General features: G+C 40.8%; 1 protein-coding gene across 1 annotated transcript in view; it reads right to left on the reverse strand.

The window, feature by feature from the left end:
* Positions 1-1,818: 1,818 nt before the first annotated feature.
* The window catches only part of SLC6A5 (solute carrier family 6 member 5), a gene marked incomplete at both ends in the record, with an annotated part of 31,285 nt that continues 17,736 nt past the window's right edge, over positions 1,819-15,367 (reverse strand). The window contains 5 exons of the mRNA XM_082318794.1: positions 1,819-1,974; positions 4,260-4,427; positions 8,139-8,239; positions 13,978-14,077; positions 15,149-15,280. Coding sequence (XP_082174920.1) covers positions 1,819-1,974; positions 4,260-4,427; positions 8,139-8,239; positions 13,978-14,077; positions 15,149-15,280 — 657 coding nt within the window. The remainder of the gene's footprint in view (positions 1,975-4,259; positions 4,428-8,138; positions 8,240-13,977; positions 14,078-15,148; positions 15,281-15,367) is intronic.

Raw genomic sequence — 15,367 nt, forward strand, 5'->3', positions numbered from 1 at the left:
TGTGTGTGGGGAGGGAAAAAACAGGCTAAACTACTCTAAGCTCACCATCTCTACACTGATCGATAAGATATTTATAAAGACATAAAACATCACTAGTACACACTACATGAACACTGATCACTGTTAAAAAATATCATATATGCATGTATAGGATATAACAAGATAGTAAAGGTTACAGTTTTGCCAATTAGTGAAGATATATTTTTCTCCCTCATTCTAGTGCATTTACAATAAATTGGGTTAATTTTCTATTCAGGTAAATAAACATACTCTTAAAAAGCTCTATTTTTACTCTGCCCAATAGGTAACAAAACTATTTAAGTCTAACATTCATGTCACCACTTATATCTGATTTCTAAAATGTAATGATTTAGAATGTCCTGTTGCTATGCAATGTTATAACGGCCATCTACTAAATTGTCCTCTCCCGCCAACCCTGGCATTTTGTATATCTAATGTTGCATCCACGTGGATGACTGCAGTGGTTGATTGTTGGGTTTTTTGGGTTGGTGTTTTGTTTTTTTTTTTTTTTTTATTTAATGAAAATGTTTTAAATGCAAAAATAACCAAACCCCTATGTACATTTCAGAGAGAATACTGCTTTGAAGAATTTACGTGTTATATATATAATATATAGGCAAGTGGGCTTCTGCTATTTCCCCATTGGTTGAAAGAGAAGAATACATCTAAAGGTTATATAAAGATGTTTATAGGAGAATGAAGGGGGAGTCACAAAGTTGAACAGCACATCTAACTTCTAACAACTGTTGTCAGGTGGTAACTAGACTACACTTACCACGGTAAGAATACAAAGTTAGGCACAAATTATATGATGGCTTCTTGAGGAGATACTGTAAACGAAAGCAGAGAAACAAGGGAAACTATGTTCAGGGTATTGGAGCAAAGTGAGTAAAACCACAGTTGCACTTAGTGTGGAGCAAGGTTTCGGACACTTTATATAACTGAGGCATTTTTAATGGAAATGACAGATATCAAACTATCAAAAGAAACGTATGACGGTACTTTGAACAGTGATGCCCATACACCTCAGCCTGGCACCATTTCCAAACCACTTCTAGACTCAAATACGGTTTAGTCCCCATCTCAAATGATGAGGTCTTTACATTTTGCTTTCGTTTTTCTGCTTGAAAAGATCAAACAGATTATTGTGTTTCTCTTCTGATGCCACATATTGCTTCCTGGTGTGCTGTTTAAAGGGTCTCCGCTTGTTTAAATAACAAGTCCTCAAAGTTAGTATAAATCATAAAAGAAGTGCACAGACACAACGGGTCAAGGTCTGCTGTCAGTGTAGACAAAGCGACCGCGCTTACTGTGAGAGCCTTATGCTGGATTTATAGCAGGACTACAGGAGATCCCCTTCTTTGCTCGCTTCCACCCCATCTGAGGGTTGAACTTCCCTTTGATTACACTGGTAACAAAATCCTAGCGCCATCATATCTACCTGTTACAAGGCTGCTTGTATGAAACAGGTCAAACTTTGCATATAATTTCCTTAAAAGATTTTTCCATTGCATTTTGTTTATTCCTACATAACCTGACAAAACCTGGTATGTCACCCGTTGCACAGCATGCTTCTGTTATTTCACCGGGTACAGAACGTGTCATGGGCATCACCTACGCCTGGAAGTGATCTAGCTACGTCTTCCCTATGGCATGCAACAGTAAGTCCTACTTTCCTAAGCAACCACTTTCAGGCACTGCAGAAAAGAAAAGAAGAAACGGTGGGGAAACAAAATGGAAAAAAAAAAAAAAGACCAGAAAAGGATGACAATGTTATTGCCACCCACGTAATAATTATTAGCATTGGGTCCCCAGTTCTATATCCTTCACTGGCAGTTTAAGTCCCAGGGAAGAGGTTCCCAGTGGATCAATCATATTCATGTAACGTTCACCGCGGTGCTTGGCCAAAAACGGACCCCAGTCCGGCTGTGGAGAGCACACCAACTTGAGTCGCTGCAATGTAGGGGAGAGAAAAGAGAGTCTCGTTTGAAGTTATGGAGCAGAATTACAATGCAGAAGAAATGAGGATAGGCTCATTTGAGATTATTGATGATGGTCCTGCAATGCTCCACTGCTCAGTGTTTGTTTTGCACAAAGTTTGCAAGATTAATAGACGATAAAGTGCCCAGATTTTAATTATACATTCTCCCCCGCACCGTATGAGGGGAGATCAGCAGACCGCTGCTACAGTTTGCGAGGCTCGCTTACTGAAGGACATGTGCACAATTTCGTAGCCCAATGGTCTAAGCAGTGGGTAACTGCATTAAAATAATTGGATTTCCATTTAGCATATTTCCCAAAAGTATACAAATGACCAAAAAGAAATACATTGCTATGAATGAACAAAGATTTAATTTTGAGATGACAGAATGTTTCATTTCTATCTGCAGGAAAAAAGAAAGAGGAGAACATTAACCTGGCAAACAACAAAAATTTTCTAATCTTTCTGCTGATTTTTTTATTGAATATATAATTTGATTGGTGCATTTACAGATAAAAAGGAAAGAAAACATATTTCTGATGACTTAAGAGGGAACAATTATGTGTTTATTACCTAATAAAGTGAATCAGACCTCTATATCAGTTATTTTAATCTCTGCTTAATTACCAGCTTGCAACTCTTACCTCCCAAATCAACCATAATAATTTTATGCAGCAGACTCGGTATTCAGGAAATACCAGGCTACGGCTGAAATAGCTTCAGCAAAAGCCCCTTCAAAACAGATCCAACTTTTTGGTCCTTCTTTGGGTGCACTACTAGAGGGACAGTAAGGAGAGCACCCAATTTTTGCGGCAATATATATGCCAGCACTACACGTATAAGTTAGAAGATTTGAAGCAGAACAATTTGTCTCAATGAAAGACACTTATGAGACGATGACCAAATAAGTCTACTTTCAAATTAGCTCATTTCCAGTAGGAGCAGTTGTCTCCTGACCTATGCACTCCGGCGTGCGGTACACAAGGGCTGAATGGCCCTTTAGACAAGTGGCCTCATTGCTTAGTGCCAACCGTGTACTTGGATGCTCTCCCTAGGGTGTCCCACCACTTAACATTAAACTCCGTTGCTCCATGTGAAGCAGAAAAGCATGGCCTTTTCCCTTAGGCATGTGGAGTGTGACATATTGAGAGACCAAAAGATGATTCTATTTTAGTACGTTTTCTCTCCTTTTCGTTTTTGAGGCGTATAACAGCCCCGATGGGTTTTGCAGGAGAAGTGAAAAGGGGAGGCGAGCGTCAGTTCCTTATCCCGAGGAGGGAGCAGCACAAGCAGCGTGCAGCGGGGAGAGGACAGAACAGAGAAAGCCTCAAAGGCCAAGAACAAGGCTGTTGAACTTCTTCAGATGACGAGGTGAAGGCAATGAAGGGGTGAAATGCTGACGTGAGAAAGACATCGCTGTACTGTACCCTGCAAGGAACTGAGGGGCCAGTGGGATGGGAACGGCCGGGGAGCGGCGGTGGTGGCAGCTGAGGTGACAGGCGGGGCCAGGGCACAGAGACAGGGAGCAGAAGGGGACTGCCACCTCTCTGCAGTGGTGGGGGGAAGCGGCAGGAATCCGATTTGCAAAATAAAAAAAAGCAGCATAAAAATAAAGTGCCACCTGGAATTTTCTTAAGCCCAGGTGCCAGAGAGGATCAGCTTAGTCAAGAAAAATAAAGAGATGAAGAAGGGGGAAAAGAAAGATTGTCAGCTAAGTATTACAATGAGTAGTTTGAGCTATAGAGCATGAGGTCTTTTCATACATCTTATTCCTGAACTTCCAGTGGCAGAACCTCCTGGAGCGCGTCCCGGATGACTCAAGTACCCGACCACCTCGCGCTCTGCAAACAGGCGGCTCCCGACCGACGTCTCCTAGCACGGACTGCTGGCCTCGCGGCGACGCGATGCACGCCAGCAGCTGATGCTTCCTGCAGCTACACACCGCTTTTGCAAAAAGGCCAAAGCAGCTAGGAGAGCAACTTTCTCTCAGTAACACCATACTGGGGCTTTTGAAATTTGTAACTCCTTCTAGTTCTCATAAAAGCAATCACTTAACGATTTAGGAACATTTTTTTGAGGAACAGGGAATAGAAAGTCTGCATTTTAAATCAACAGAGCATCTCTTTGCAACACAAAAACTAGCTTACCAGAAAGTAATCTTAGCACTCGTAGACATTCAATATCACAAAAATCAATGTAAAATAAAACGGTCTCCTGTGACCATATTTTTAAGGAGCAAAAAAGACAGAAGGATTACCTCAATAAATTTGCCTGGGGCTAGATGCATTTTTATCACAAACATAACTGGGATCCAGATAACTGAGCAGGCCAGCATCAGCCACCCGAGCACCATGGACCAGCCTGGATAGTGGTAAGCTCCGTAAGTCATTGGCTCCCATTGGTAAAAACTGAAGCAAAGAATAAACTGGAAACAAGGAAGGAAAACAAATATGTTTGAATAAGCAAAACAAGCCTGCTATGCAACAAATGGCATCCACACGCAGAGCTGGTATATATAGAATAGAGATAAAAGTACACAGACCTAAGGCAGGGCGCTCCCACAAGCTGCAATAAACAGGTCAGAGTCTGAATCTAATGAATTTCATGGAAATCTTGCAAAATCCCACAAAAATCACTGTATTTATGCCAGAAGAATTGAAATTAGAAACTTGGCCTTAGAGTAACATGCTTTATTACACGGTCTATTGGCAGTTTTACCTAATGTGATTATGCTAAGTTACTCCATTTCACTTAGTGTATGAATAGCAATACATCTGCTTACATCTGTGCATAATTCAGTAACTTTTGGGAAATGCCTGTCCTCGCAATAAGCACACACAGAAGATTTATAGCAGTATAACTAGGTGAAGGCACATATAAAAATGACCAGTTTTATTTCCAAAGATGTGGAGTAATTGAAAGTCTAATATTAGACTATCCAAATGTATCAAATATTAGCTTTACACAGGCAATAATAGAAAAGAATGTATCGCTTGGTTTTGCTTTGTCTGTTTCCATTGCATAAAAATTGAATTATGACTGATCAGCGTCAATTTATTTCTCACCATAAGTTCGCTAAATATTACATTTGGAGGGAACAACGACAGAACGTGCAACTTTGAACTGACCTCGTTTGCTTTCCAAATTTGCTTTCCTTAAGAGGCAACATAATTTCCTATTCCCTGGTTGTGATTACTGGCAGTAGCTAAGACTGCAAGTCTCATCAGTAAAGGAACTCAGCAATTTGCAGAAAAGCCTTACAATTCCCTTCAGAAGTGTAACAAAGTGTCTAATGCAGCATCTTGGAAACAGCCATTGGAAGAAAAAAAGGGATTAAAAAACCACGTGCACATGCCTTCGTTCTTAACAAGGCCCTCAACAGAAAAAATACATTGCCATTTACATTATCCTAATACTATAGATTAAACTGGGCTACGTCTTCAAACTTTTAAAAATGGATTTACAAACTATACCTATATATTGTTACAATCAAACAACAGTTGTCACTGGATAGGTAAGATAGATCTACCTGTTTTTCATGCACAGCAATAATATACCTCAGTGAAGACAACTGGGAAAGAAAATCTATGCGGGAAGGTAGAATACCTTCATTATGCCCGTTGGAGAAATTGTTCTCATTGTAGAAAAATTTCTTTTCCTCGCAACTCAGGAATTTATTGTGCTCACCAAAACTCACTAGTCCCTTCGCACATGCATTCCTGTCTGCAAAAACTAAACCTTTTCAGTTTTTAGAAAAAAAAAAATACCTCATTCCTGAATTAACAATACCGAACAGAAGTTACTAACTTGATCCAGAGCCTTTTTTTTCCCCCCAGAAATAAAAAGATTTACCAACATTTATGCTGCACTAAAGAACAACACAAATAGGAACTTCCCAGCATGTAAGCTGAAATATAGTTTCTCTGGAAGATGTGACTGCAAAGGACTATAGGGTCACCATTTGCTTCTTCACCCCACCCAGCTGACACCATACTTACTGCTTCAACATGTGCGTCTTAGCAGAAATTCTAGTAACTTTTCTTGTCTTGTACCTAAAAATCTATGAATATTTGCAAGAACTATTTAGCACTGCTGTGAAACGATGAGTTTTTAAAACCCTATGCAAATACCAATAATCTGCGGTCCAGGCCTGAGTAATTTCACACCAAAGTGTGTTCTCTCAAACGTCAAATACTGGTGAAAGGAGGCTCGATTGGTTTATAGTGACTTACCAGGCTGAAGGCTTTTGAAATGGCTAAAAGAATTATTTCATTCTTGTGCCAAAAGGTGATACGCAATTAAAGGTTGTATCTATACTTAGGTTAAAATGTAAAGGAAACATTGTGTTAGAGAGTTACATGATAAAGGTAGATATAGTTACTATACGCCGACTCTTGGACTTGAAAAAACATGCGTAGCAATGGTAAAATTGAGAACGTGCCATCTGTTAGAATAAATGGGGATCTAGATTTGAAGTAAAGAATCATTCCGGGGTTTGGGGTGGCAATAAAAGAAAAAGAACAACAAAAATAAACAACACGCAACCTCCTTTTAAATTTAAACCCCTTTTTCCCGTTCTGAGCTGAAGCCGCGGCGCTGAGCGCCGCCCCCCCCCCCCGGGCGGTGCCGCGCGCCGCCAGCCCCGGTCGCACAGCGCCACCTGCCGGCGCCGGCGGGGCAGCGCCCGGGCTTCGGCGGCCAGGGGCCGGCACGCGGCCACTGCCTCCCCGCCTGCAGCGCTGGGAAACTACAGCTCCTCTTCTCTTTCTTCTTTTTTTCCCTTTTTTCCACCCTTTTCTCCCTTTTTTTCCCCCAACTTGTTTGGTTTTTTTTTAGAGAAACCGAAGGCATTCCTATTTGGGGGCATTCCTGTTTGGGCTTGGGGAGGAGTGGCTGGAGAGCTGCCCGGCGGAAAAGGACCTGGGGGTGTTGGTTGACAAACGCCTGAACATGAGCCAGCAGTGTGCTCAGGTGGCCAAGAAGGCCAATGGCATCCTGGCTCATATCAGGAATAGTGTGGCCAGCAGGACCAGGGAGGTGATAGTGCCCCTGTACTCAGCACTGGTGAGGCTGCACCTCGAGTGCTGTGTTCAGTTTTGGGCCCCTCACTACCAGAAGGACATCGAGGTGCTGGAGCGTGTCCAGAGCAGGGCAACGAGGCTGGTGAAGGGTCTGGAGCACAAGTCTTATGAGGAGCGGCTGAGGGAGCTGGGGTTGTTTAGTCTGAAGAAGAGGAGGCTGAGGGGAGACCTTATTGCTCTCTACAGCTACCTGAAAGGAGGTTGTAGCGAGGTGGGGGTCGGTCTCTTCTCCCAAGTACCAAGCGGTAGGACGAGAGGAAACGGCCTCAAGCTGCACCAGGGGAAGTTTAGGTTGGATATTAGGAAAAATTTCTTCACCGAAAGGGCAGTCAGGCCCTGGCACAGGCTGCCCAGGGCAGTGGTTGAGTCTCCATCCCTGGAGGTATTTAAAAGACGGGTAGACGTGGTGCTCGAGGACATGGTTTAGTGGTGGACTTGGCAGTGCTGGGTTAATGGTTGGACTCGATGATCTTAAGGGTCTTTTCCAACCTTAGCAATTCTATGATTCTATGATTCTATTTGTTATCGAGAACATAACTGTTTTGACCTTTGCAAAAATATCTCCATCTTTGCAGCTAAAACTTTGTCACTCAAATTTCCACGTCAGCCTTTCCAAAGCATGTCTCTTAGATTAGTTTATGGCTCGATAAAATGGTTTTTCCCTAGCTCAACCTGAGAACAGACAGGAGAAGCATGTAGTTTCCCCTCCCTCTCTATGTGTATATATACATACATATCTATTACCCACACGCACAAGTATACAATAATCAAAAATGCCACTACGCAATGGTATGCCACACCAGCATTTTGCACAGGCAGGGAAAGGCTACCACAGCAGCATGTGGAGACTCACCATCCCTCTCTACCAAAAATACCATTATTTATGCTGTTTTGTCTACTACACACACATTCAAGAACGTATGTGCACGCACGTATCTGTGTATCCAGGTATCTGCATCCAAGACCTAGTTACTACCGTTCAGAAACATCACAAATGATGAAGAAACAACAACAAAACTCTTTGGAGAAGCCATTAAAAAAAAATTTTTGCTTACTGTTAAAATAGTTGGGGTCACAAACGCCCAACAGACTCTCCAGAATTTACTTGGCTGGAATCCAATCATCATTTCTATATCTTCACAAAATCTTTGCAATCCTGTAAATAGCAAATGTAAATGCAATTAGGTGTGAAAGAAACCAGCTGCGATTTGCAACATAGTTGTTGTCACCTCCCTTGTGTCTAATTACAAAAATAAACTCTGACTTGTTGGTTGAAAACTTCAATGGAGGATCTACCCACACAGTAAAACATGAGACTATTATCCTGGGAACCATTCTAATAAAATATTTACTTCCTAAGGAATAAAACAGAATTGAGCTTTTACATAGAGATTAAGTGTTCAGTATGTTTCGGGTTAAAGCATTAATACTATGCACTGGTTAGCTGCAATTATTACTTGTTATATTTCACTGTGAAGATGAACCTTATTAATATCTGTATACCTCTCTCAGCATAGACGATATCTGAGCTTCTCTATACCTACTGCATGACTGGGGCACAACTGTATCACTTAGCATTGAAACTGATAGCGTCCTGTTATTTTTCAACTGACATGTAAACAACACTTAGAATTATTAAAGAGCACCTGTAAATATTTTAAATTATATTCAATGTTGTTTGAACAAACAGATCGACTGACACGTTAATTCTTCAGATTATTATATTGATTGCATCTATAAAGTTACTTGAGTTAATAAAACACGTGAGATTGGAAAATGGTGTTTCGGCCATCTCTGCAGCTATCTCCCTGGCCGTGCCGTGCGAGTGGGAAAGGCGTGCTGGCCCAGCAGCAGCTACTGCCTTCCTCGAGCTGCTGTTTAGGCACATGGCCCCTACTCAGTACAGCTATTAGTCATTTATCCAAATGTAACAAAAACAAAATTGAAATTTGTTGCAGCTTTTCTGATGATGATAAGAAGAGGGAGGTCTGGGGTCCAAGGCTGAGCTCATCTGTCACGCAAACATTTCAAATTTGGGCTGATTTTGTCTAATAAAACCGACAGGTGATCATCTCTGTCATTTAAATTTTACAAAGCATTGTTCTACAGCATTTAGTCTAACTTTTATAAGCGGGGACAGGGATGGAGCTTAAATATTGGAGAGAAGTCATTGAGTAAGGGAAGAAATACTTGGAAGGAAAGTAATAAACGGCTTTATGTTCTTATTGCCCATATAGCCAGCCACTGCAGCTGCTGAATACAAGTAGGAATAATCCCCAGGCTTGATCCATCTAATTTTGAAGCCTTTCTATTCATATCAAGGAGAACTAAATCTATCCACCTCACTGTTCCAAGAATAAAGAAGGCAAAAAATAGCACTGGTTCATTTTTCAGTGTCTTCTGATGCAGCTCTAAGAAAGCAGCAGGGCTGGATGGTGCTAGGGCAGCCCTCAAGGCCCAGCTCAGAGGGGGAGCACGGAGTAAGCCCATTCAGGCAGACAGCGTGTCAGAGAAAAGCTAAAAAAATGTGTTATGATAAGAAATAGAGAAGAAAAATGCAGAAATTAAACAAGAAGATGGTATTGCAAGAACTGTATTTAGGGGAGGGGAAAAGTACAACCTGCAGCAGATGTAAGCTTAGAAAACTAACCCAAGGTGACCCAAATCTCACATTTTTTTCTGTAACTGTAATTTATTTTTCTCTTTTCCACTGACTACTGCAAATGCTCTTCTTCAGAAAGCCTCTTCTCTGTAAAATACATGTAATTTTTACGACCCATGGAATCACCATACTTCACCACCCGTCTGACTCATCGTGTGCTTCTCCATTTTGTAATAGAGCTTTGTGTGCCTGGACCGACCGTAACCCCCAGGGTCGCTGCGTTACGGACCCGAAAGGAGATCTGAGCTGCAACCGAATGATTCTCTGTTTTATTTACCTGCTTATTACAGTTCAGCCCACCATCTGCAGCGAGCTACTTGGGAGATGCTCACACAGCGGTCATCCCTGCAGCGCGCTGTGGTGGGAACAAAACTAGTTTTAAACTAGTTGCAGCAGCACAATTTATGGGCTGAAGGGACTTTCCACAAAGTTTAAATCTCATCCAAGCGTCTCTACTTCAGCCACACTTGCTTCTGCAAAGGAGTTATGCCTAACTGGGTAGTTACCAGGGGCTTCTGCCTCCAAAATTCATGCAAGCTTCATGCAAATATGCACCGATTTGTTTGAAACTCCAATTAAAAAATTTAGTTCCTTCTTGGAATCGTCGGTAGATATTCACAGCTTCAGGCACTTTTAAATATTAGCAGTTCAAGAGTCAAATGCGTGTAAACAGATACAGCGATTACACAGTATTCATCCCTTTCCCGGTGAAAGGCTGAAAATAGGTTTGTCAAATTCCACAGACAAATGCAAAGGATGCTTTAGTTAACAGAAAGCCGATTAAATCTCAGTCTATCTGGTCTCCCTCTCAGATCAGTCAGGCCTGCTGAATAACTTTGGAAAATAAACAATACATGATATTCCATATCTCAATTTCCACTCTCTAAAGTAGGATGATGTATTCATAAGTGCTGCAGATACAAAATCCATTTAAAAAGAGAATGCAAACCGAGACAGACAGCTACTTCAATGCTCTGCTACAGGTAAAATGTTCAAAATTACTAGCACTTTCTACAAATATACTGCAGCAATTACCACTTGCTCTGACGACGAACCTTCCCCAAAACAGACTGTCAAAAAAACAGATCTAGAAGGAGCACGAGTACAGTTAAGGTCATACATTTTCAGTTTCCAACAGTTTCTCGCTCAAGCACAAGGATCTTTGTATTTAGCTTCACGTTACAAAACACAACAGTGGGAATTATGCCGATGATTAAATTAATACCCGCAGCTCTAAGCTATTCTTTACTAATCATGCATCATAATCTAAACAACTGGAGAATAAACATCTATACCAGCACGTGAAATAAAAAACAGCATTTGACTGGATTATGTAGCACTGACTCTACTGAAAAATAAATGATTGCAAGGAAATAACCAAGTCTGCCTCTTTTTACTTTAAAAATCTCCACAAGCTCAGCAAGCAGAACATGTAACAAGACCTAAAGACAGATTTATTTAATCATAAAAGCACCTGCCACTATTGTGCCAACCTGCTTGCTATGAAGAGTACAAGTATAAAAAGGTGTCAGTGGAGTGTAAAACAGCAATTGTCAGAGCTTGAAAATATATTATGCTAATTTTAAGCACTGCTTGAAGGAATATAACAAGAGCAGCAGCTTCACTTGTATTTACAACATGCAAATCACAAATACACAAGCCGTATTCCTATGAACAGTGCTTAGAAAAGTAGCTTTAATGCAGAAGAAGTAACTACAATACATTAGTCAAGCGGATAATGATTGTAAAGTAAATCTTTCTTTTTTTGTGCTAAAAAACTGGAAGCTCTTTAGCCTAGCAAAAGGTTAAGTCCCAGGAATAATCTTTGAAATAGTTTCTATCAAAGGTTTTACTGGCATCTGTTGATTAACAATCAGTCGGTACAGAAAGCATGGAAAGAATGATTTGTAATCGGCAGATCTTTTCCAAGCCTGATTACATTAAAGTAATAGGTAACTAAAAAAAAAATGTTCTCCTCTGTTCAAGTCCTTCCTTTGCAGTGCTCTAACTATTTCTGTATTATTTTATGTTTTTCATAAAAGTTGGTGTTTTAAGGGATACTGTATTTGGTGGGCAAAGCAGGCACTAGCCAGAGCTATTTTGCTTGCAAGCCTAATAAAATGTTCTTCCACAGAGGCAGGTTTGTAGTGCTTCTGCCACACAGCGTTCAGAGGAGGAACAGAGCCAGTCTTTGCACCCTATTTACCTTCATCCTTATTTAAAAACATACAGAACAAAAAATTCTACAGATTTAAATAGTTTGGAGGTTATTTAAAAATATTCTAAGCAAGGAATTTTTATCTTGCACACTGATGGCAATGGCTTTAAAGGGGGCAATCTTTTTGGCACTGACTGGGTGATGTTGTGGATACTGCTGGCCAGGAAGAGTGACAGCATCTAGTGCTTTAGCACAGTGCTGTTCAGGCATGCTTTCGGCAAGAAGATGAAAAGGAAGAAGGGAAAAACACCCCAACAAACCCTTACACTCTTCTTGAGCATTCCCGCTCACCATCTCTTATGGAATTGTACTGATTTTAGGAAAGCTGGGAAATTGGTCAGGACGATAACCAGACGCTAATGTCTCAGATGACACGCACCCAGTGGTGTTTCCACAGGAACATGTACGTGCTAAACCTGGTGGTAACTGGGGGGAGGGAATGGGCAAACCTTGCATGTTTTCATGGAAACTGAAGCACAGAGCAATGGCACAACTTGCCAGCATTGATTTTTCAAACCAGGAGTTCTGCTAAATAATCCCCAAAATCTGTCTCTCCACTTCAGGAGATGTCTCAAAGCATTACGCTCAGGTCCTTTGAGAAGACTGGTTGAATATAAAGCTGATCGATAGCATTACCAATATAATTTTACTCACAGAGATTACTCTTCTAAACTAACGCTAATTAAAATACTTACATTCAGGGACATAAAAAACCAACAAGCATTTTGATCAACCAAAACATGATCGGCCTAAATCAATTTTTCTCTTGGTGTTTCAACTTTTCCCATTGTGTTCTGTAACATTTCCTCACTAAGTCATATCTGACTCAGCTTACAAACCACTCAAGCCTGCTCACTGGATTGGATGTCCGTGGAGATAAAATACACTTCTGTATTTCCATGAAATTAGAGAAAACAAGGAAAGGCTGATTCCCTGTCCCATCTATAACATTCATTTCTCAAGCAAGAGTAACAAATTCTGCATGATTTGGGTTACGTACTACTTTTTAATGCATTTATATTACAGAGTGGACCCCACAATCTAAGTAGATCTAAATATCCAGTGCACAGGACTAGAGCCCTAGATCATGCTGCTAATATGCACCTTCAACAGAACATCTCAGGATTGTTTATGTCTGGCTGATAGAAAACATAGAATTCATTCCTGCCCATAGCAACAGGGGAATCAGCTTTATCTTTGTTGTCTTTAACGCTGAGATTCAGATCTTCCTTTGCTTTCGAAGACAAGTCTTAAGTGGCACCACCACACTCCAGACATAGATTAATTATCTGTTATGCAGGGAGATCTTCACGTTTCCTATTACAACCATCTGAGATGACACATCTCCAAGAATCAATCTCCTGAAAGCACTGAACAAGTTTGGGAGCAAATCACCAGCTGGTATCAACTGACGTAGCTACAGTAGCGTCAAGGTAATTGCACTGCTTTATACTAGCTGAGGATCTTCCTCCTAATTTAATGTACATCAGCATGGATCGATATAACTGGTGTTGCCACTGTGCATAATTAATCACTCTGAGTAGCCACATAGTCTTGATTCTGTGTTACAGACAGGTGGGCTAAAGGGAAGACTGGATGCGTACATGGAAAATAAATCCTTCAGAAGTTGTGAAATGCAAAGATACCACCTCTGGCTCAGGAAGTCTCTGAGCCTAAAACTGTTGGAGTGTGAAAGAGCCCCTGGAGAAGTGTCACTGAATGCTTGGTCTATTCTTATACTCATCTCTAAGCATTGACTTTAAGCTACTGGTGGAAAAGGGACATTAGATTATATGAAGGTCTTTTGAATTCATGTATTTAAAGGAATCCTATAGTAATGGAGTCCCATTATGCTTTCATTCAAAATAAGGAAATTCTGAGTCTTTTTATTAAAAAAAAAAATTAAAATAAAGCGTTACTCCTTTCCTTAAGAATGCCATGTTATCAACTACTTTACCATATGCTAAAATGTTACTTTGGCATAGGCTGTCCAGTAACAGTAGTTTTTTCTTACCATATATATAGGAAACTCCAACAAGCTCAAAGATGGCAATGATGACAAGAGAATAAGAAGCTGCATAAGTGTCCACAAGCTGTAACATATACATTCCACCCTAAAGAAAAAAGAAGAAAACAGCCATTACTTGTAGCATGTAGCTGGTGTCGCTCTTCGTATGTGTCACAACTCTGACTGGCACTAAGGCAGGCAAAATGGACGGGAGCAGGACCCAGGAGTCTCTATCCCAGGTAAGCATCCAAACATTGACCAGACACAGGCTCATGTTGCACTATAGTTTCTTCCTTCTGGCTGAATGAATACCAAATCTAACACAAAAAAAAGCAGAGGGTACACCTGAGTCTGGTAGCTAACACACCTTGGGAAGACATTGGTTTCAGGCCTTTCAGATTAAGGACTGAAGTGTGACCAGACCTTCCAGCAGCAGTGTCTCTAACCACTTAATACTACGTCAAAGGCAAAATCACCCTTGAAACCAGGAATACTGTAATAGTGAGTCCAGTTCATTTCTTTGGAAAGGGTATAATGAATGTCCTATCTTCAGGGCAGAGGTTAAGCAGTACAATTCAAGGGAAGGAAGGACTGAATCCATCCTAGGCTTTGGAACAGCAAATTTGGGCTGGTAGGTGATGAGGTGAGAGGAAAGAAAGAAAAAGGATGAATAGTAAGGTAGATTTTGTGCACCTCCTCTTGAAATTGCTGAGAGTGTATAATGCTGGAGGAATTAGTGGACAAAAGACACTGAAGAATATCAACAGTAGATAAGAATTTCATTATTAATGGCACAGTTTGCTATACTATCAGTATATGTCTAATCTGGGAGGGAAGGCACCCAAAACTAGTGTGCATGTATATATGACATGCAAACTTTTTTTTTTTTAAATGAATACCTAACTTACATGACTACTTTGGAGATGTTTGGCTAGGGATAAATTTTAGAAGTCTGATTCTCAGAAAGATTTGAACAGCACAGTCTTCTAAATATATCTCAGTCAGAGCATCCATTACAAAAAAAAAAAAAAAAAAAGGTAAAAGGCTTTCAGACTCACCCAGTGTCCTTGCACATGCGGCAGAATTCGGCTTAATCTTTTGCGACTTGCGCGGGAGGAGAACGGCCACCAGAGGGGGATTGGGGACAGAGAGTGATGCTCAAAGACAATATTATTACCTGAGTGATCATAGGAAATCCCATGATGAAAAAGGAGATGCAGCACCCAAGAGTGAACAGTGCCTTGTGCGTACGTAAGTATTTGGGGAACTCATCTGAAACGGAGGTCACTATAGTCTCGATAGTGGCAAACTGAAAGACAAAATAGAGAGATTAATTTCAGTGCACACAATGTACACAAAGTGGCCCAACTGGATATAACGGAATATGAGAGAGCGC

The sequence above is a fragment of the Platalea leucorodia genome (genome assembly GCF_965183815.1).
Source record: "Platalea leucorodia genome assembly, chromosome: 7".
Lineage (NCBI taxonomy): Eukaryota > Metazoa > Chordata > Aves > Pelecaniformes > Threskiornithidae > Platalea > Platalea leucorodia.